Here is a 23,290-nt window from a genome sequence, read left to right on the forward strand (position 1 = left end):
GGAACATCCTGAAATTCATGTATCATACTTTTCCCATTTTTGCAATTTATGGATTGTTGCTTAGATGACAAAATGACAGACACGAGTTGAAAAGAATATCAAGTTTATTGATTTTATTTTTAAACGGGTTCCCAAGTTGAAATGTTCTCACATCAGTTTTTTTTCTTCATATTTTTTTTCATAAAATAATCCAGCCACCCAAAATATCAAGCTACAAAACAAGGTCCAAGCCATCAAAGTCTGCTATTTACCCATGAAAATGAAAGAAAATATTAGAACGCTATTAAAAATATAGCGAGGGTTGGGAGAAAGTGTTAAAAGGTTGTGCCGGTGGTGCGTTCACAGACCCAGAGTGTCCGGAAAACAAATGTTAAATCTCAGAAAGCTACAAATAGTCAAAACAAACAACAGGAGCACAGCAAACAAATGTAAGACCACTGATCTATTCAGTATATATCATTTCAATTAATTAAAATAAACACTAGATGCATCAAAAGGCCATAAATCCTAAAATTGAACTTAAACGTAAATAAATTAACCATGATCAGTTGTATTGATGCGAGTGGTAACTGTAAAGCAACAAAAATTAAAAATGAATTACATTTATTTTAAAAATATGTTTTCAAAACGATTGCCAACTTCATGTATAATCCATGATTTGGTGGTAATGCAAAATAAACAGAGCCACAACCTGCCGACTTAATTCCTTTTTTCACAAGGCACCGGGAACCAAATTTGGTTCGCTGTCCATGGATTAAAATCCACCCAGCGTCACATCACAGCTCAAATAGTTGTGGAATTGTTATTTATTCATTGTTTTATCAGAATAGCTCTGCATTCGCATCATAACAGAAGAAGAAGAAAACAAAACTAATGTCGCTGCTTTGTTAAAATGAATGTAAATGATTTTATTCCCCCCTCAGATTTGGGAGTTCAATTTCAATAAAATGCGCTTTGAATAATTATTACTTTGAACAGACTATACACCCTGGTTGGTGAATAAGCTTCAAAACAAAACAATTAAAGAAAACTGTTTCATAAAAGTAGTAAGTTCTTCGGCTACAGAGCCGCAACAACCAAGCCCTCGCTCCTGTACGTTTTGAGCGTTAGCATGTAGCAACATCTCCATATAGGTATCTGGTCCTTGCTAAAACAACAAAGTGCTCAACAATTGTTACTTGCATACAGTCGCAGTTGCCATTTTACCCTTGCACATAACGAAGAAAATCACAATAAGAACACAAACCACCATTTACATTAGCGCTGCTACCGAAATAAACGCTGACTCAGGTGGGCAGCAATGCTAACATTTTAGCGCGGAGGAGACTAAGACGTAAGAACTTGCAATGAGGCGATGATTGCGAAAATGAAGCGCTTGATAATTAATCAGGATGTTAAAATTAGTTGACAAAATGCAGCAAAGGCCCCTACTTAGCTTTCCTAGCATCATCTTATTTAAGTTAGCTTATCACGACTGAAGATTAATCGAGAGTTAGCCCGCGAGCCACCTTTACCGCCGGTATAATCATTCATTTTTACTACATGCTAATGCTAACACCTAGCATCGCCATCCCACACTGTAGTGTTCCGAGTAGCTGCCCCAAAGCCTGTAACATTGTTTTTCCTGTTCATTTTGACATAAATAAAAGCTATGCAATGTGTTTATGGAAGGATCCAGAAAAAGCACCTAAATTTGGAAAGAATAATGTATTTATGTGTGGGTAGCAGACGTTTTAAGAGAATGTTTACTGATATATTAAGACAAAAAACTTCAGTTGTCATAAATATGACAATGTTCTTCACATTACTGACGCTGCTATGATGAACTAAAGTGCCCTACAGTCTTTGGTTTGCCAACCAGTAAAAAGATATTAGAATAATAACATATTAGGAAGTGTGATGATAGTTTATAATCTGCGTGGTCATCACAGTGCCATGATATACACCATTAACTTCCTAATTAAGTTATCTTCATCAAACCCTGAGCAAATAGGATCAAATTAAGACGATCGAAATGAAACAATACAGTTCGTAAACTGTCACAATTAAAATTTGTGATTTAAAGTCGGTGATTAAAATAATTCATACAAATATCCATGAACATGTATTATGTTGGATAAATAAACGGCTGAGGGCCTTTCGGATTAGCTTGACAAAAGGCTGGCTGTACAATGCAGGGTACAAATAAAGTACATATTTTTTGCTCTCAAGTGTCACGTTTTTATTTGTTTAATCTGTTCGTTTGTGAATTAACTGTAAAATGTGATTCTGTATTTAATATAAAGTGATGAAAACAAGAGACCGGAACTACAGTCAGTATTAAAAATGTGCATAGCCTCCACATGTAATACGCACCTAGCACTGCTAATCCAAACAAAGAACCGGATGTGTAAAAATGAAGAACCGGATGAGTTTAAAAAAACAAACCAAAAAAAACCAAAAAAAACCTTAAAACTGCAGTATGCCATTTTGAACAACGGGGGGGTGGGGGGTGGGGTACTTTTGCAACTTAATCTACATTTGAATATTAGCACCACTTCATGCCCGACTACACCTACTGCTAGGTTTTTCCACATGCTATAAATACTCACAAAAAGTACAAAGCAAAATAATGTTGAGGGATATTGAAAACCAAAACAAAATCTAAATTGCGGCTAGTAAGGCTAGGGCTACTTGACGGCCATCATCTTCACAATTCTGTCACCAGCGTGCAAAGAATTATTAATGAGAGTTATTTTCAATGTTTCACGTGGAACGCAACGTGATAAGAGGAGCGGAATTACATTGAAAAATAAATAGCTAAATTATTCCAAACTGGGCAAGACTTAAATCAATTTAACTCGACATCAGCTTTGTAAACATATAGCGCGGGCGTCTTTTTGCATAGATTCTAGTTTTCTGGGGGGGAAAAGGTGAAATACAAAGCGTGTGAATGCATTCTGAGACAGTTCGTTGTCTATAAAGCTTTACAGTGTATGATAGAACCCAAGCGTCTCGGAAGTGTAACAAACAGTGCAGCATTCTTCTGAAAATAATAATTGGATTCCACACTGATATGGTTAGCAGGAGCTACTAGCCTCTTTTACGCGGATATCCCGCATCAGAGCCATTACAAAATGTGCCTCTTACTCAGAACCCAGCGAGCGGCATGTTGCTCTGTTTTAACGCTGATGGTTCCTCAAAGGTGAAATACTGCCGAGCCGACTTCATCCGCCCCTAATTCGAGAAGAGCGACATGGGGGATGGGAAAATGCCGACTTTTATAGGCAGCGTAAAAGGGGCTATTGATTAAGAGAATAATAGATTCCTCTTGTGTCAAGTAGTTTAAAGGTTAAGATATATTTGTGATGATGTAAATCTCTAAAAACCTGAATGTGTATAAAGCCCTCGAAGCCTCGGTGGCAGCTAACGCTAACCAGCTAATCCTAGCTCATCTTATTGCTCATCTCTGAGGCACCGACATACCGCAGAGTGAAAACTTCATATATATATATATATATATATATATACACATACATATATATACACATATATATATATACATATACACATACATATATATACACATATATATATATACATATACACATACATATATACATACATACACACACACACACACACTTTTCCAGTGGATTATTCGCGTTAAACTACCCTTCATGTACAATCTATGGACGCCAGAAGCACTTAGCATACAGAGCTAATACGGTACAGATGGTCGTGCTACATCGTCTCCAGTTAATACTGCCTACCTATCACTATTCAGAGAACCTCTCTTCTGTGCGATTAAAATCTGTGTATCATTTGTCTTTTCCATTTACAGTTGGTCAATTAAAAAAAATAATAAATAAATCTGAAAAATGATGGATTTTTCATCCTTTAATTTAAGGCTCAGATCACAAATATAATAATAATCATGGCCCCAGGATTGAGTTTGACAGTAATAAGTATTGGATACGTTAGCTTGCGTTAGTTAACTTGTTAGCCACCACAATCAGTCCGGAACACAGTCCACCAGCAGTATATTAACATGGACAATTATGCATTGTTTCGAGGACCAAAATGGAAATCAACAGCAATATTTCCATTCAATTCTTCTTTTAACCTTTGTGTAATAACACACAAACTGCGTGTATATGTCTTGGTTGACTGATTGTGCCGGCTAACAAGCTAATGCAGCTTCTTCCATCCATTGCTTTTCTATAGCGCGTATCCTGTTCAGGATCGCAGCGAGCTGGAGCCTATCCCACTGGCTGACTTCTTGTAAAAGGAAGACTACACCCTGGATTGGTCATCAGTCAATCACAGGGCAACTAGAGACAGACAACATTCAAAATCAGAGACTTCTGATGTAGCTTTACCATTTTTTTTTTTTTGTACCTTTAAAACATTCTTGACTCCGCTGCTACTGTACATACAACATGCATGTCTTACTGCCACTTGGACTGCATAACTTAGTCTTTTTAAGTTTTTCTTTCATAGTATATCATTTATTTTCTATTCTATGTTTTATTCTTGAATAACAAACTTGGAGCTGCACCCTAATTTTGTGGTATTTGAACCAAACTGTACAATGACTATAAAGGCTTGCGATTCTATTCTTGGCTAGACATTCAAGGCTTTCGATTCTATTTTCGGCTTGACTGTAAAGGCTTTCTATTCTATTCTATTCTAATGCTTGTTACCAAAATTCTGGGTCACCTAAACACGACCACTAAAATATTAAACTCAAACTCAGTCCTGTGGTATGTTATTTAAATTTGTATTTTTGACCCAAGCCCACAGTTGAATCATGAAAAGTCTCTTTTTTATGTTTGATTAAAATAAAAAAAATAATAATAATTAAGTTACTTTTTCATTTTGGGATAGCCAATTGAAAATGGAACAAACGACTGATACACGTATTGATAAAGTGAGTGGGCGGGGAGAAGAGAAAGAGCCGCCACTCTTAAAAACAAAACAACCCAAATAAATACCTGCCGTAGCGGCCGCTCGCTCGCACCCTATTGGACCTTCACACCAAATGGAGAACGAATGTGTCCTTCACGCATTTGCTCGACCTCCTTTTCGGTGGTGTGAACGGTCAGTGAGATCCACAGCCAGACCGGGCTCGAAACACCAAACATCAGTAGTTGTTTCTTAGGTGAGGTCCGCTGTTAGCAGATTCCAAACTGGAAGGGTGAAATTGTGCAGGGGGGGGGGGGGCGGGGAGACGCCGGCAGTCCTCCTTGACTACAGTACAATGGTGGGTGGTGGAATATGAGAAGTACAGTAGTTATGTTAGTGTGTGACTACAGTGACCATAAATCACTGGTCCTTAACCGGCGGCGAGGGTGGCCGCCGACTGCGCTGGTACAGGCGGTAGCCCTTTCGGCACAGCAGGACGAACCAGTAGACCTGCGGCGCCAGGATGCACGAGTTGCCCAGGTTGGCGGCGAGCGACAGGTTGAAGGGCACTGCGTAGAGTGGGATGCTGTAGTGGCGGCCGTAAACCCAGTACATGTAGGGGAAGAGGGCGATGCGGCATGCGAAGAAGGTGAGCAGCACCATGCCGCCATTGTACTTGTGCAGCCAACCTTCCTGGAGGCCCAGCTGGGGGAGGAAACAGGATACTCATATTTTTTTTTTTTTTTTTTACATTTCAAAATAGTACAGTATTCCCACTCATATTCACGATTCACAAATGTATCTATTCACTTTTTTCCCCGTGGAACCCATTCTAAGCTGCCCTAATATGTCACAAGATCCTCACAAAGCACTGTCTAATTATGAAAGTAGAATAGTAACAAGGAAGTATTTTGAATTGATACATCTTAACTGAGAGACAAGCTTTATATGTTGGACAGGAGCTAGGTTTAGCCTTAGCTAGGTTGTTAGTGTAAATTACAGATAGTCTTGGCCACACGCACATTTTTTATAAATCAAAACACCTGCACGCCATTTATTTTTAAGGATGAGTTTGAAATGAAGTCTTTTGAAAGCAAAGTTTGTGGTATAGTTACGGTTTAAACAATTACAAAAGGGGAGACGTAAATTAGACATGGGCTTTCACTATTCGCGGCAGGAATCTGTCACTATTACTGCACAAACAAAATGCTAACATGCATTTTTTTTTCTTCATTTCCAGCCACATATCTTCAAATTTTACAATAACGCAGCAATGATGAATCCATTCGATCAATGAGCAACCAGCAGCGATTTACATAATTCACATGGAATCGGCTTGGAACAAGAACTAGTACTTCGTAGTCCAATTTCTGGAAAACGGAACCACAGGGAGGTGTGTGGTTTGTGATGGTCACTTTTTCACTTTAACGTACTAGATACCGAAGGAAACTGCCAATGATGCCGCATTGAACGCATCGGTTATCGACAAACACCAACAAAGGAAGAGGAGACGCTTAACCATGGTAAATAGACAAATGTTAGCCAAGAGGGGAGTGAGGGCCGTGAGAAAAAGGTTATGGGTATTTATGACGGTGTAGAACATGCCATTTTAGCTGTCTGAAAGAGCAGCAAAGTAAATGGACAGTAGATGTCAGCAAAGACCACAAAGCTGGTTTGCCTTGGTGGCCATTAAATTCTCATACAGCACTGTCAGCCTAGATTTAACACTACACAGTTGAGGAAATACTGCATATAACATCATGGTTCCTCTAATTCATGATATAATATGTAACCTTGCTGGAGCTGGGTCCCAGAAAGTACCAACAATTTGTTTGATGAAAGTAACATTCTCTAACCCCAATTCAAACCACGAACCCGACCCCTAACCATAGCCCTAAATGAACATCTAACCATACTACTAACCCCAATCCCTAACGATGATCTTTTGATGCAAATCATTCAAAATGTACCCCCCACATCCTCCAAACATTTGTCACTGAGAAGATAAAGCAGACCAAAGATAGTGTCCCTGGGTGTGCACACGCCACCTCACCTGAATGAGTATCTTCCCCAGGGAGACGAAGGGCGTGCTGAGCTCGGTTAGAAACAAGCAGCCGATGAAGAAATCGCCTTGGTCCTTCCGGAAGAACTGAAGAATGGAAAGAAAAGTAGAGGTGGGGTGGGGGCAGGAGAGAGAGCACATGCAGATTAGGGAAAACAAATATAAGCTTGGTGGAAAATAAACACAGCTGGCATCCAAGGACGAGCTTTGGAAGGGAAGGTACAAGTTGGACATTGACTACACATCTATTAAAACATTTGATTCTGGATTCAACTGTTCCCAGAACAAAGTATATAACACAACATCGCTGCAAATAAATCTCTCCATAAGGATTGCAGAACTGTGTTCGATTGAACCGTTCTAACGAAACGTCCCAGCGAATAAATCTTGCCTCCATTAGGACTGTTTAGTTTCCAACGACAGTAGTACTTCCTCGGGTTTATAACCTTTCTTACACCATTAGGACACAATCCAAGACTTCATACTGGTAACTATTGAGAGAAGCCAATCTTGCTTTTATGCAGGCAGGCCGCTTATAAGTAATTAGCTGTAGTAAATGTCTGTCGTAGACAAACAGCTTCGCGTAAAACCCAACATTTTTTCATCATGTTTGCGGCAGATAATTGTCCAATTTCACTTTATTGGTCTGAAATTTTTTTTATTTACTACAAATAATGTATCTTTGTTCATTCATCTATGCCAGCGATGTACAGTGATATGCAAAACAATTAAATACTCTTCCACTAGATGACAATTAAACTGTGTACAGAGTTCCCCCAATATATTGCAGCTCACAGTTAGTAACATTGTTATATTGCGGGTTTTACAATATACAGGAAAGTCCAAATTCAGAGTTGCGCACCATTAATGTCCCAAACTAAACTAAATAATTGTTGTTCCCACAAAACAATGAGAATATATGCCTGTGCGTATTGCTGTATGCGCCGTTGTGTCCTGCTTGTATCAAAGTAGCAACTGAGATTGATCAACTGAGTAGCCGTGAGATTTTTTCTTTCGTGAATAAGTACCTTGGTTCGATTAATGTTGAGGAAAAACTGAATTAAAGACATAAAAAAAGGCTCAAATATGAACCACTCCCGCCAATTCCAGTAGGATGTTAGTGGTGTCCGAAACGTAAGTAATGATGAGGCTTTTAAAATATTGACCAGTGCAGTTAGAGACGCCATCCGACAACAGACGAGATGGATACGGCGATGCAAGACAAAAGCTCCATTTGGTAAGCTAGCTAGCTCGCCGATGATGAATAAAGGATGAGCTTACTCTGCCATCTGCCCGTGAAAAGACCACCGGGAACTTAACACCGCAACTACCTGGCCGGACTACGTCATCCCATCTCATCCCTTCCACCCACCAGTCGTAAGCAGTCGGAAAGACCGGTAAAACGCATACGCCGTCCTTAATTATGAGCTAGTTTGCCTGCGGGCTCGGAGAAGAAAAGGATATTTCCGGATTGACGCTCGCCATCTGTCCGTTTGGTTTTCCACCACCCTTGTTAACCTGTGTGCCCTTAAGATGCGTGACATGCTTAATCCTCTTGCAAAGAGAGACTAAAACACACACCTATTTTTATATCTGTCTCCTTTTAAGGGTACCCAGAGTATGATTGGTAAATCCCTCGGTCGCATGATTTAAAGTAAAGGTAATCCAAAATAACCGAGCAAGACATTTCTGAGCAAGTTATACTTGACTACTTTTTAAGGTTGTTGACACTTTTACATCATCTTATTCACAAAGGTTTGTGTAGCCCCTTTTAGACTACCTATAAGAGAGGGAATTTTCCGCCTTCAGAGGTAGTTTTACAGCCATAAAAGGTTACGGGAATAACGCAATGCCAACACCGTGCTGTGAAGTTTAACACCCTGTTGGGTTGAAAGCAATCGTCGCTGTCCGACAAGTACTTCACACAGCACAACAGACGTTGTCTAATACCTTAAACAGCTGTGGAGAACTTCTGTATACAAATGTCAAGGGGGTTAATTGTCAGTTAGCAGGCTGACTCAAAAACTGCCCAACCAAAAACTAGCATTGGCCAAAAACGAACCTGATCAATGAACAGAACAGTTTTTTGCCTTTCACTGTACTTTTCAAATGATGCTGTTCCAAGTTTGACCAGTTTTAATCGCTGAAACAGGCAGACAGGTGATGAGAGAGAGTAGGACTGCAGCTGCAACTAAATTATGTAGCGTAATGTGATCTGGTATTGTTTCCCAGTCAAACAAAAAGCCGTGTTTCCATCGGCCTGATGCTTCCCTCCGCGAAAGGAGTCAATGCTCATTCGATTGTCCAAATCAAGTGTTGTTTTCCTGAGCTTTGATTCTTTCGCAGTAACCATATTCAGACCTTTGAATGGCATCACTTTTCCTCTCGACTTCCTGTCCATTCTAACTGCATCTATTGTTTCTCTTTCAATTGTAGGGCAGCGTTTTTGTGATCTGAAAGAATGTCATCAATCATTATGAGTCGACAGTTATTGCTCATTTCCTGTTTTCGAACTTGTTTGAAGTGTACCGTCCATTTCTGCTGGTGGACCATTCGCGCAATAATGTGTTCTCCAAAAAAGCCAGTGTGTTGATGCAGCATTTATCACGATAAATCGGACTGCTTCCTCACCAGCGTGACGGGCAGCAGGACGGTGAGCAGCGCGATGTGATGCAACACCAGCAGGAACTCCCGCCGGACAAAGGAGCGCACCGTCCCGAAGGAATGGTGCTTGTACTCCTCATGACCGTTGACGCGGAAGCGGTGGTAGTGGCTGAGGTACATGGCCAGGAGGTCGTACGTCATGTAGGGCACGCCGTACCAGATGACAAAGTGGGTGGCCAGCCAGTGCCTGAAGGGAAGGAGAGGGGGAGAAAATTAAAGAAGTTTGAGCTAAAATGTCACTCGTTAGAGACCTCCTTGTACACATTCATGGATTCCAAATTTTTTGTGTTATTCACTGAGACATCCACATCACATCCATTTTCTAAATCTTCACTTATCCTCATTAGAGTCATGGGTGAGCGGGAGCCTATCCCAGCTGACTTCTGGAGAGATGCAGGATAACCCAGGAGTGGTTGCCAGCCAATCGCAGGACATTGTTCACTGAGCAGTTAATGAAAATGTTGGAAATAAAAGCCCATCTCTCACAATAATAATAAAAAAAAAATGACATAAATGGGGTACTCAGTTTGGGATGGTTATTCGTACCAATATTTACTGTAATCATTCTGACTTGCGTACAAATTTGAATTACGCTGCCACCCTAAGAACGGAACTGCGTAGTGAACAGAGGACCCCTTGTAGTTCTTTGCTCTAAAGTTGTGTGGAAATCTATAGCCTGGAGTGTTATGTTGAAAGCTATTGTCACTAATCTTGTCACTAAAAGACTGATAAATCATCACTGTTTGGCTACATCTTCAGTTACGGCTCACAGCCAGAATTTCTGTGCAAACTCTGCAAAAAGAGGCTTGGGAAACACCCATTTGCGCTCAGGCCAGTAGATTGACAATCAATCGAGAAATCTCTGTAAGGATATGTTTACATATTACACTGGGAAACAATTTGGAAAAAAAATTCTGTTGAGTTAGATTTTTATGCTGATTAAAACAAAAATGTACATGCTGATTCCAAAATTGCAGTCAGTTTTTTTTCCAGCATGTCAAGTTTTTTTTCTCCACAGCTTACCCTCCAGATAAGCAAAATTCCAATGATTAGCTGTAGTAAGAGTTGCCAGCTGATTACGATTGGACTCGTCTATAGCTACGAGACAACTTGTTTGTGCAGTCACAGCTGAGACAGTGCGGTGAGAGGTGTGTGCAGCTCCCAATAGGTCAGTACTCTCAATACCTGCAAACAGAAAGCTAGCATAGTAGGAATTAAGAGGATTTGTGCTGGCTTTTCTCTTAACCTTGTAACCATGGGCATACCGTAGTAAGTTTTATTTCGTTTTATGCTGTTTTTTTTTTAGTTTTCAAAGCTTGTAACTATTACATCTTGGTGTTTTATTTACATATATTTCCTTTGTTCCACCTTGTTCTCACTTAGTTCAAAAACTTGACGTGATAGAGAAAAACTGAGATCAGTTTTGGATTCCGCACCCAAAAATGAGTTAAAAACAGCTGTCAGACCTAACTCAACAAAAATGGTGTTTCCAGTGTTACCAAAGGACGTCAGTGGTCATTTGAAGAGTTGTATTCACTTGAAAACGTATGCTTCTTGGCCGGTAAATTCACATTTCATCGGGGGTTCGAGTGTGGTCTGTTGTGTCCTTGTTGCGGCTTTAAAGCCAACCTTATGTAAGCACGGCATAATAAACAGCTCGGTTGACCTAATGAGCGCTGATTATGGCGACAGTTAATTACGTGGACAGAGTGGAGTAAAGCTTCAGGGACCGAGCCGGGCTACTGCCCTCTGACCTCCGCCAGGGTTCTTTAGCTCTTAAGGTCATTGGGTAGAGATTAAGAGCGCAGTCAGGCACAACAAACAAAATGGCTTGGAAAAGACTGCCGCCATATGACTAACTGTTTTATTAGACTCCGTGCCTTCCGAACTATCAAGTGCAATCTCTCTTAGAATGAGAATGTTTTGAACTCCTGGTACCATGTCAGAATCACGTTACACGGAATAAAGCTGCTGTGTTAGCATGGATGTCACGCAATTTCCCACAGTTGACATCAAGAAACTGAAGACATGCAAACTTTCTGAGAGAGAGTATAATCATTTGGCTCAATTTCCCAAAGTTGTTCAGGGTACTAAAATAGGTCACAGATTCTGCACCAGTTTTTGGCACTTTAAAAAATGGGGTACAATGTATAAAGCTTGACACTGAAATTCCGAGAGAATCCTCGTCACTTCTGCGTGATACGACTGTAACAGGATTCACACAAGACATATTGCATGTTTTCTCAGGTAACGCTAATTAACGCTATTTGCCAAGCCTCATGTTTTCTGAGGGACGCCAATTAATACTATTTACAAAGCTAACGCCGCTATCACTGTCCCATCTACACACGCCCCATCAGGTTTTACACTTCTAAATTTAGCATTGCCTTAGCAATTTCTTCAAGCTAAATGCATCTTTTTGCCTTTTTTACAATCTTCCTTTTGGTCTATTTATGATTACAGTCCCTGTTTAGTTTGTTTCTCGAGGTCACTGTGATGTGGAGTAAAGTGTTACGCCGAAGGCCGGAGGCAGCGACAGATTGTGATAGGGTATTAAGAGTATTCGTGGGTCTGACTGCAGAGCATGTGTCTGATAAACCCCCCCCTCCCCCGGGCCTTGTGCACGTCACAGAACAGCAGAACTGAGCAGCGTTGTGAAGGAATTAAGCCCACAGGGGAGGGAAGAGGAGGGGAGAGGAGGACCCTGTGGCGATTAGAAGCCTGAAACTGGGACTGCCCGGGTCTGGCGGTTGACTCAGTAGGATTACGAGGCTAGCATTAGCTTACATTCACATGTTCCAAAAAAAAACCCAAAAAAAAAACAAGGGAGGCCAGTGCGAAGCCAGTGCTGACTTGCTTCCAGGCTAGAACAGCGACGGCTAGTTAGGCAAATAAACGAGCTTACACTGATACAGCAGAACAATTTTGAGCACACAAGGACTAAACATTAAGGAATAAAAATTAGGATTAAACAACAATTAAGACTATATAAATGTATTGGTTATACAAGATTTAAGAACATTTTGAGGTTAGCCCTCTCGAGCTCAAAGCGCAATATTTGCAACTTCCCGACAATCTCGACTGCTGCAATGCTAGCACATTCCAGTACAGGTACGAACGAGTACAGTACAGAAAGAGAACGGCATCAATTCTATCAATGCTATGCACGAGTTACACTACAAGACACTTGTTTGACGACAGGGGTGGTTGACTCAACAACTAACCTGTCATCGATGACGTTGCCCCTGCACGATGACACCACGACGACTCCTGCTGTGGTTGCCATGACAGCATGGATGGAGGACACCAATCTGAAAAAGAGACACAAACAACAAAACTCTGCAATGATACAAACACTTCTGAAAGTCAATTTTCGACATTCCTTACATGATCATTACTCTTATGGTTTCATTACAGAAGTCAACGATTCCAATTCAGACTGATCAGCAAAAAAAACCTTAAAATGGTCTAAAATTCATGCCAGGGCAGATTTTAGTGGTGTCATTGAGTAAAAAACACTAAGGCGCCCCAACTGTATGTCCAACCAGACAAACTTTAAATCACACTTTCTTTAAAATGACAAAAGTTGAGTTAGCCCACTCTAGTTCTCAGTGTCTCAATTAAGACACAGAATTAATTGCAACAATTCCAAATCCCAGATTTTTATTGTCATCCTTAAGCCACAATTAGTCAAATGAGCCACTCTACTGTTAAATAACTGGCACACTTAAAACTCGTAGTGGCACGTTAACACTAAAGCAGCTCAAAGTTCTGCGTTCACGAGTTATTGCGCGTGTTGAAAAGACTACGGCGAGATGGTGAAACAATGGGCGCGTTTGTTGTGCGACACCGAGGTGAACCTGCCGCCAACTCGCACTAATCTGTATTGGACCGCGGCCACGAAACCTCGTGATGGCCTACGACGAAACCTCCAGCCTGATCTGGGGGGAAACTAACCTGTCCACATACTAACTCTAATATGCAGTTGTATACATTTAACCCCAAACCCTTATTGCCATTTCCAGGGTTGTCACAAGACCCAGATTTTTATTTTTATTTTTTAAACACAGCCGGTTCATTGTGTGTCCGCCAGTAACCCCCACCTCCTCTCCTTGGTGCTACTGACAGGCCGCCGCCATGACCAGAAAGAGGGAGAGTGGAGGGGAACAGGAAAAGGGGAAGGAATTCTTAACTGCCTCGTCGGGCAGTTTCGCTCGTTCCTGCCACGCAAAACCCGGCTTGGCGTTCTCGCGCCGGATACGCACGGGCCGCTTGTTCTTTCACGTGCCGTCACCCTCACAAAGTCTGACAGCGGCGGGAGAGCCTACGGGAGTTACACATTTTCATAAAGAAAATAGCACTGTATTCCATCAAAACAAAGAAACAAGATAAGAGAATGTAAATAAATAAACTGGTATGTATACTGTAGTAATCGCGCGGCCGAGTGAGTGAGGTCCGGAGCTGGAGTCATTCGGGTTAGCCGGTTATTTCAGTGTAAGCGTCTGCTCCACGTGAGCGTTTTCATTTTGCATTTTTGTGTTTGACTGTTAATAAAAGTAATGAAAGTAAAAGTACTTTGAAAACGCAAACTTGAAGGACCAAATCGAGATCTTGAGTCGACACCTCGGTCGAGGAAGCCAACTGGAAAGAAACCTTTTATGTTTTTAGTTTAGTTAGCAGCAGAGTACATGCCAACAAAAAATATTGTAAATCAAAGCAACTGTCACGACATAGGAACAGGTAAGAAACCCTGACCTCAACCCTATCAAACACCTTTGGGACCAACTGCAACGTCTGACAAATACTGATACGCTGACAGAAATGAGTGACTCCTCACCACCTTCCACGATTAAACACCCAAAAAACAAACAATCGGGTTTATGGTGTTAACATGCTAACTTGCTGACGAGGGTAGCGTGACTCCTATAAAGGGCTGCAGTTGTTGAATTATTTTTTCAAACAAGTGTTGTGCCAAGCATCCCATCAATTAATCGAGTAATCAGATATGTCAGTTGTGGCTGTACCAGCTCATGTATGAATGTGATTATTACGCGTTTCTTTTGTTACAATTTGTTTATTAAAGCAATTGAAAGTGCACCGGCGGCTGTGTCTATCCTTATTTCAATATGTTCCAACTCGCGATGGTAGACTTGATTTCAATTAGCCAACATCGATAGCTTGTGTTTTGGCAATCGAAGTGGTACGTTAGTTAGTTTTATTTTGGGGTAGACACATTGCACTTTGTTATTTTACTTAGTGCGAAATTATCCCAAACTTTGGACATTCTCTTGTCTTTCACACAATGTTTTTTTTTCCTGGCTCACCACCATCAAACTAACTTATTTCTACTGCCATCACCGCAACTTATTTCGAGACGGAGACCTGTGTGAGTCTGTAACATTAGTTCATGTTAAAAAATGAACACTGCGAAGCTTCGAGACAGATTTTGCTTCAACTTTTTTTTTTTTTTTTTTTTACTTTTTCATAGAATTATTTGAGTTATTCCATGAGTTGTTTCAGCTGTAGACTGCACAATCACAGATGTAAATGCCAGCGGCATACTCTATTTTTATTACATACACCAAGGATGTCATGTTTTGCCATTTGACAGCAGAATTACACAAGAAACACTCAAGAGTGTTCGGTCTGTGAAGTCGTCAAGACTTTGGGGCTATCAGTTGAAGTCATAGTAAAGCACATGATTTTGAGCCCAGGCCAAGGTTGTGAGGGTTAACGACGTCTATCAAGACTCCGGGCGACTTTTATCAGTCCAACACGTCCGCAAGTTGCAGTAGAGCACGTGACATGTTCAGCGCGGGGATGACGAGGGGTCTCTTTTCTTTTTGTTTTTTTTGTTGCTCGTCTGAGAAAACAAGCAGCGTGACATGGCCCGCGGCGCGGACGCTCGTCAAGAGAGTGTTTTCCCGTCAGATGAGCATTAGTGGAAATAGGGAGGCATTATTCAGGGAGGAGGAGGGCATAGCTAACTCAGCAGCAGTCAGCCCAGGCCTGGCTCGGAAGAGGATTAAAGCAGGGTGACAGTGAACCAATGAGCACTGAAGTGCACTAGTGTGCAACAAGAGGGCCTGTCATTCGACAATTATTCTTTAAAGTACCGACCGTGACAAACTCGGGTTTAATTGCATATATCCAGCATCACATAAAACCAGCTAAAATCCATTTCATATTCACTTTGATGCCTACTACTTTAACCCTCCTGTTAATGTTCCTACATTTAATCAAAAAGTAATAACACAACACAGTGTTAATTCTATTTTGTTATAATCGTTAGAAAGTCCATTGAGGGCCATACAAAATGGAATCTATAAAATGGAATCATCATGCAAAATGTTATCATCACAAAGTATAATAACATAATGGAAGTAGTATTTTAATTTTACTTTTTAAAGGGGGAAAAGGCCAACAGAATAAATCTGTTATTTTTTTAATTATAGATTTTCCCAATGTATCAATAAGACCCTTAACATACCGGGAAGGTTAAAGCAGGGGCCACTTTTTATCAAGTCCAATGAGGGCCATGCAGTACTACATATTATATATAGTAACATGTCAGGAAATAGAGAAAAATGTAATGGCAGATGTTTGCAAATGTTTTATTTTAATGAACAACCTGCTGTCATGAAGGACTACAAAAACCTAAGAATATTTACTGTCGTGAGGCTGAAATCAGAGGATTTGGACAATTTCAAGGAAAACAATGGCTCTAAACAATTAATCGGTTATCAAAATACTTGAAAACTGCTTAGCTGTCAACTAATCAATTAACTGTTGTACCCCAACCCAAGACCCTATTGAAGGACAAGCAGTGTGAGAAATTTATATATATATATATATATATATATATATATTTTATTTATTTTTTTTACCAATTATGAGCATGTGCAGGATAGATTGGACCTTTGTGTAGGAATTATATGATGGGACACATTGACGTGCACCGAGGGCCCCCATACGACCCACGGACCACAGTTTGCTTACACGACACCCCCCCCCCCCCCCCCCAACTCCCTTTGAAGTCTGAAACGTTGGATGTATGCAAAGACACCGTCACAGAAATAACTTTTTAATGACTACTTACAGTTACGCGTGGACAGACTTAAAAGCCAACGTTAATAAACGGCGCCGAGTTTAACTCGAAACAATGGAGGAGCAACGAGCTAGCTAAGAACGCTCGTTGGACAGCAACCCCCCCCCCCCCCCCCGAAAACAACATTCGTACCCCAACAATGAATGAAACGAGGGGGGGGGGGGAAATCCCATTTAGCGACATAATAAACGCCCGTTGTTGCTTTTTCTTACCTTTCGCTAACGAGCACCACATCGGCATCACTCCAATGCTTGAACACTCGGGGCAGGATCTTCCTGAAGGCGAAGAACAAGCCGGGGAAAACTACGGCACCACAAGCTAACACTTGCAACATAATGACCCCTTTTTTATTTTTTTAGGGACAGCGGGGGTGGGGGGTGGGGGGTGAGGCGGGGGTGTCGCCGTTAAAAAAAAATAATAAAATAAATAAATAAAACCAATAACCCGACTCGTCTTAAACCTCCTGCTTCTTCGACGCTTCACACCACACGCCGCTGGCGCATTCTGTCTTGTGGCCCGGGCCGATGGTGCCGGTACCGGTGGTGAGCTTTGGCCGGGATCAGTCGGCCACCATCCGGGACGAGTTTCTGCTACTCGATTATCAGCGGCCAGCAGCAGCACCGCTACTGTGAAGCTAACGGACGGAAGTACCTCACGCGTCCTCCCGAAGACTGTCAAAATAAGAGTAAAGCTTCAGAATAAAATGTAACAATTTCCGGGGTGAAGGCGATTGCAAACTGTTTTGGGGTTCATTTTTTTTTTGGGGGGGGGGGGGGGGGGGGGGGTCAATTTGAACCACAAATAAAAAGTGGTTATACTTAGTATCGTATCTGTGGTTTGAAAGGTGGATTGATTTAAACGTGCATCCTTACAAACGGCCACTAGATAGCGCCCAAAGTACACAAAGCACATACGGAACCTTGACGGTTGAAAAATCTTCACGATTCAAAATAATAATCATAATCCCATATAATCATTACTATGAGAATACTGGAAATTTTCCAACCTACTGCTGAAACTCAAACCCTTAACCCTAATCCTCTAACCCAGTGATACTGAAACCTTTCACACCAAGTACCACCTAAAAAAATAAAATAAAAAAATAGCTCTCAAAGTACTACCATCATGCCCAGAATTAAAATAAAAAACGAAACACACACTTTGAGAATCACTGCTCTAATCCAGTTGATTCCTAACCATCAGAGAGCTCATCAGGGGTCCCACCGGAAATTATACAATTTCACTTCATTCGTCCGAAAATAGTTGCAGATATACACTACACTTTTTCACCAGTTTATTTAATTGAAAGTCAAGTCCAATGAATAGCTTGAAATCGTACAAAGGTAAGTGGCGAACTCACAGGTTTAAAAATAAAAACAACCCCCGCCCCCCCCCCCCCCCCCCCCCCCCCCAAAAAAAACAGGTAAGGTTACACAAAACTGAAAACAAATGTATATTTGGAATTACACAAAAATGCATCGTCTCCGGACTTCTACCCCATTGAGCTCACCTCACATCAGTTTCATTTAATGAGAAAGACATTGACGATATCTTGATAGATTTATTGAGTGAAAAGTTCAGAATACATTTTGTTTCATTGATTGAGTTCCATGAGTTATTTTGTCACTTAAATTATTTGGTTTGTGCTTTCATTTCAGAGTACAGTGAGACAATTATGCATTTTAATTTAAAAAACTAAGAAACAGGACAAAGGATAAACAAAGATATCTTTTTATGAAATAATTAACACATAATTACAATTCTAATATACTATCAACACTGAAATAGAACTACACATACATTGTATCCCGTAAATTAAAAAAAAAACTAAACAATAATAACAATAATATATTAAAAATACATACTCCCAGATGTAAGATAACAATTCTGATGCCTTGTTTAGAAATGAATCAAGGTTGGCACCAAACAAGCAGTACAGTGCAAAGTTTTCACTATTGCAGTGGGTATTATTGCCCGGCAACTTCCTCTTGAACATGGACTTTGATACCTGCATATCCATGGATTTTCCTTATTGCCTGTAGAATAACAGCTCAAAACTGAACTTTATTATCGTTGCAAAGTCTGATTGTTTTTGATAGCCCTCTTAAACTGGATCGATTAGTGTGTGCCGATGTTCCTAATGAAGTGTCTACCGAGTGCACACCCAGTTTCATTTCATGCGAAAGACATTAACGATGGCTTTATAATTTCGCCCGTGCAAGAGGATGGGCAGTGAATTTGAACTTAGTCCTTTTCATCCATCTTTGATCAGTTTATAAAAGGAAACAAGTTAAGCTTAAAGCGACCACGCTACTTAACGTAGTCATAGACTAAACTTGAATAGTGGCAGAGATTTTTGACAGATAAAGGAAGAATTAATCTGAAATGCAATAACGTAGTAGGGGTGGGGAATAAAATATCGACATCACCATGTATTGCACAGTACGGTATTTGTAGCCTGAGATCAACAGTCTCAAAACACTTCAGCTCTACAGATGCTGTGTGTTGGATTTATCTTACCCAACATTATAAAAAATAGACACAAAAGGAATGAAGACACTGGTTTCTTTTTCTCATGAGGAGGGCGTATGGGAGATTGTTCAGATCACAGCCTCTCAACACGCTCTAACCAATCTCTCCCGTCGCTCCTGCATTTATTTGAAAATAGGAGGGTTTTTCCCAGACATAATGTTCTAAACAATAAGACACAACACAAAACATTGGACCAACACCTGTCACGTCCCCGACCACGTCCGATCGCGTCCTTGGTCCAGGCGCCCTTCCATCGGATGATGCTGAGTCATCTTTTTGAAGGCGAGACATCTAAAATCGTCCATAATACGAATGCAAGCTAAGCAAATAAATGATAACTTCTAGAATATATTTAACATTTCCCACCTGTTTATCATGTATTTGCACAAATTCTCATATCATCTTACAGTCACTTCATTTCGATTTTCAACTGTAGAATCATTTTTATGAAACAAATACATTTACATTCAGAGTAAACTTGTCATACATGAATGTTGTAGTTTAAACATCGCAATCACCTGGATCAGGAAGCAAATCAGGTAAAACAACATCATCATCATTATTATCAACCTCCAATAAAGGATACATATGCTCCATACGGTTCCATGTGGGGGTAATTGCTGTGGTAATTAATCTACTGATTAAAGCCCGAATGCATGGGGTACAATAACATCCACACAATGTCAGAATGGCTGCAAAAACAGCAGTTGATATCAATATTGGTGAAATTAGGGTTTTGTATTTACCAAAAACGTCCATCTAGCTGTCCCACAAGGAGTGTTGATTGAGGGTCCGTAGACCATCGATGGCTCGGGTCAAGCTGCCATCTGAAGCAGTATTGTTTGTTCTCCAAACATACCGCAAACACCTCCCTCTCTTGCGAGGAGCATGTCGACAGCTATGCGGCCTTGGAACGTCCTTGAGCTGCTCGTGCACAGCTTCCAACCCACTCTGAGTCCAATTTCCTAATCTCTGTACATTGAAGTGGATATAGTTTATCCCATCAACATTTGTATTAATCGTACACCAACGGCATATGAAGTATTCAAATCCTCCTGCGAACTTGGTCAGCTAATTTTTATTGATTAGGAACCCCACGAGGAACACCTATGGCGTCGATGTATGTTTTATGTTGGATAATTTTGCCTCTGCCAGGATAAATCTCTTTTTTGTCAAGTATGTCCAAAACACACAAGGAATTTGTCTCCGGTAGTTGGAGCCGCTCTAGTACAACAGACAGTCAATTTACAGAACACTTTGGAGACATAAAGACATTGACAAAAAACAATTGTGCAAAAAGATGCAGTCCTCTAGCAGCAGTTTGAATGACTAATATCGCAATAGTCCGGTGCAATGACCGTTGTGCAAAGGGCGCTGAGACTTCAAGGAGTGTATGCGGTTTAACGTGACGAGTAGTGCGATAATCTGGGACAATGGTCGTGCAAATGTTGCAGATGCTCCTCAATCAGTGGGCAAATGGAATAATACAATGTTGTGATAATTATGTCGGAACTATGCGCAACAAAGGCCTGGGACCCATGCAAACAACACAATCTTTTCTCGCTACATTTGCTGCTTGTTCCATCAATAGTAACCAATTGCTATTTTGTCCTGAAACTCCTGTGACAACAAGGAACCAATCATCAGTAGTTATGTTGTTATCCATTAAAATTTGTCCACCTTTCTTTGAAGTTTTCAATGGCATTTTTGGTTTAACACGGTTCCTATAACACAATACTACTTGGATCTTTTCCGCCAAAAATAGGCCCACAAGCAAATAAATGATAACTTCTAGAATATATTTAACACTATGTCTCCACAAATGAGGGCATTGCACAGTCGTCTGTATGACAAAATATCAACATTGCAATAATTCGGATGGCTCACAGTACAGCATAAAACCCCCAAGATCAGAAATTGATATACACTTGACCCTGAGATTTTCTATCTTTTTAGTCTCATTTTGTTTTCTTCCTGTGAGTTTTACTCTGGCTAGTTAGCAAAGTCAGCGAACACTTTGCATGAGGTCCCACCCGAGCCTGGCTCACGTAGTGACTGACAAGATAGTCGGGGCCCTCTGAGCCTGTCACCCCATGACTGATTGACAATGGTAAACAATGCAGATGGCTTTACAGGATCTTTAAAGGTGGCAACATAACATTACATTGGCGATTCCCAATCACCAAGATTAAAAACAATTCCGGTTTTCTTGTTTGGGGTAAAAAAAAAAAAAAATTAAATTGGGAATAGTTTGGAATGACAGATAAGATCAAATTGATTTGATTGACTTTTTTTTTTTTTTTTTTTAACTAGATACCTCCATCTACATGTAGATGGCGGTTTCCGGCTATGTTGCGCTATCACACAGCACGAAGCCAGAAGCCATAAAATCCTAATATAGCATTTATGGTGGACAATATGTGTGTGTGTATGTGCCATCGCAGCTGATAAAAAGGGAGGCTCCCGGATGGTGTTGGTGTATAAAAAGAGCCTCAAAAACTGGTAACCACAGTCATCCTGGTGTTAAATCCAAGAGTCTCAGGTGAGCTAATATTACTTTGGGGATGTTTTTTTTTAAAGATGGAATTTGCTAGAACTTAGGTTCTCTATTAGAATGGGCAAGGTTAAGATTTGATAATTTTGTAAAATCTGAAATGAAAAGGATGTATCTAATACCGTTGAGGATCAGTAGACATTAAGGATATGTTCGAGGATTATAGTTGAGGTTTAGGGTTTTTACATCAGGTTGTTAAGTTTCAAGTATTACCTGGATGGTGATCATTTGAGTATTATCATTATGTGGTGAAGAGTAATTCCCAGGTTTTAAAAACATCGAGGTCAGGACCTATGGCATGCTTGTCTTTGCCCAGATTGATCATGTTTTTTGTTGTTTCCAGACACTCTTTTTGAGACGTTTCCTTGGTTTTCTTTCCTCAAACTCCAACAGGATGAAAGTGGATCTACTTCCCCTTACCTTATGCCTCCTCTGTACAGGTACGGTAATATAAAAACACACTGTTAGGAATCTCAAGAAATTTGCTGAATCTTCGGTTCCCAAATTTTTCCTGTAAATTGTACGATGCCACATTAAAAAAAGTTGCACTTTAAAGTAACATCAAGGGCAAAATATGGTGGGATATGGTGGGTGTAACATAAAAAGTCACAAGTTATCACGCTGTAAATATTAAGATTGTTTGACAAGAAGGACAGTCCTTTATAAAGAGTGCAATAATCGTCAAAGATTAAGCCGATTATCCTTTGGTCCGTTATGCTCGTTCCATAGTATGTGCCCTCCAGGGGGCGTATAGGAGTGATGCCTCACTCGCATCCCACCTTATATGCTTCCACGACTGGTCTACGGTGGAAATTTGGCAAAACTGTGCTTAACGCTTGCGTGACACTAGTGTATTTTCCTCAACATAGAAGGTTGCAGACCGGTGCTGCACATCCAAACTATATGGATCTTGCAATTAAAAAATACGAATGGGTGACATGGTCATTGTAGGAGTGGCGTGCCTCGGGAGTCATACTCAAGTACTCCACACTTGCTATTTATGCAGCCTTCAAGACAGGAGTGCGTCTCACTTTCATCCACTATGTGTGGCGTGCGCTGCGAATGACAGAAATCACACATTTCTCTCTCATCACTGGTCTTACTTTAATCAACAAGCAGCCTCTTGCTGTGAGACACAAACACACTTCCATTGACAGATCGCAATGCTGCAGACATGCTGGGAGTCTCCTTTTGAACCTAATCTAGGCTGGCATCTCGGCTTGCCAGTACGCTTAATTTAAACTTCCCAGCTGCGAGCTACCAAACCTTGGCCAACAGTTAAGCGGTGCGTGTGTTCAATCTTCTTTTTGTATTAACAGTCATGCTGTGCAGAGGGGAGTCCACGACTACAACCTCGCAACCTACTACAACCTCGGCTACACCTCCTACAGCCACGACACCTAAGCCAGGCTCAACGACACCTAAACCAGGATCAACGACACCTGAGCCAGGATCAACTACACCCCATCGACCATCCACCACT

The 23,290-nt window shown here is 40.8% G+C and overlaps 2 protein-coding genes and 1 long non-coding RNA gene across 4 annotated transcripts in view; 1 reads left to right on the forward strand and 2 right to left on the reverse strand.

The window, feature by feature from the left end:
- Positions 1-5,098, reverse strand: part of LOC133467137 (smoothelin-like protein 2) — a 15,981-nt gene extending 10,883 nt beyond the window's left edge. For both annotated transcript variants that reach the window (XR_009785149.1, XM_061751641.1), the window contains exon 1: positions 4,977-5,098. The gene's annotated coding sequence lies outside the window, so the exon portion shown is untranslated. The remainder of the gene's footprint in view (positions 1-4,976) is intronic.
- On the reverse strand, positions 87-18,648 carry tlcd3a (TLC domain containing 3A). Its single transcript, XM_061751642.1, has 6 exons — positions 18,587-18,648; positions 16,934-17,392; positions 12,838-12,924; positions 9,581-9,800; positions 6,941-7,036; positions 87-5,592 (listed from the first exon to the last, which is right to left on the reverse strand). Exons 2-6 carry the CDS (start codon positions 17,053-17,055, stop codon positions 5,308-5,310), a joined length of 810 nt encoding a protein of 269 aa, XP_061607626.1. The 5' UTR covers positions 17,056-17,392; positions 18,587-18,648; the 3' UTR covers positions 87-5,307.
- Positions 18,649-21,679: 3,031 nt separating this feature from the next.
- On the forward strand, positions 21,680-23,264 carry LOC133467524 (uncharacterized). Its single transcript, XR_009785237.1, has 3 exons — positions 21,680-21,795; positions 22,151-22,247; positions 23,127-23,264. It is a non-coding gene; the product is annotated as an uncharacterized LOC133467524 (long non-coding RNA).
- The last annotated feature ends 26 nt before the right edge of the window (positions 23,265-23,290 follow it).

This window comes from Phyllopteryx taeniolatus, chromosome 17 (genome assembly GCF_024500385.1).
Source record: "Phyllopteryx taeniolatus isolate TA_2022b chromosome 17, UOR_Ptae_1.2, whole genome shotgun sequence".
Taxonomy (NCBI): domain Eukaryota; kingdom Metazoa; phylum Chordata; class Actinopteri; order Syngnathiformes; family Syngnathidae; genus Phyllopteryx; species Phyllopteryx taeniolatus.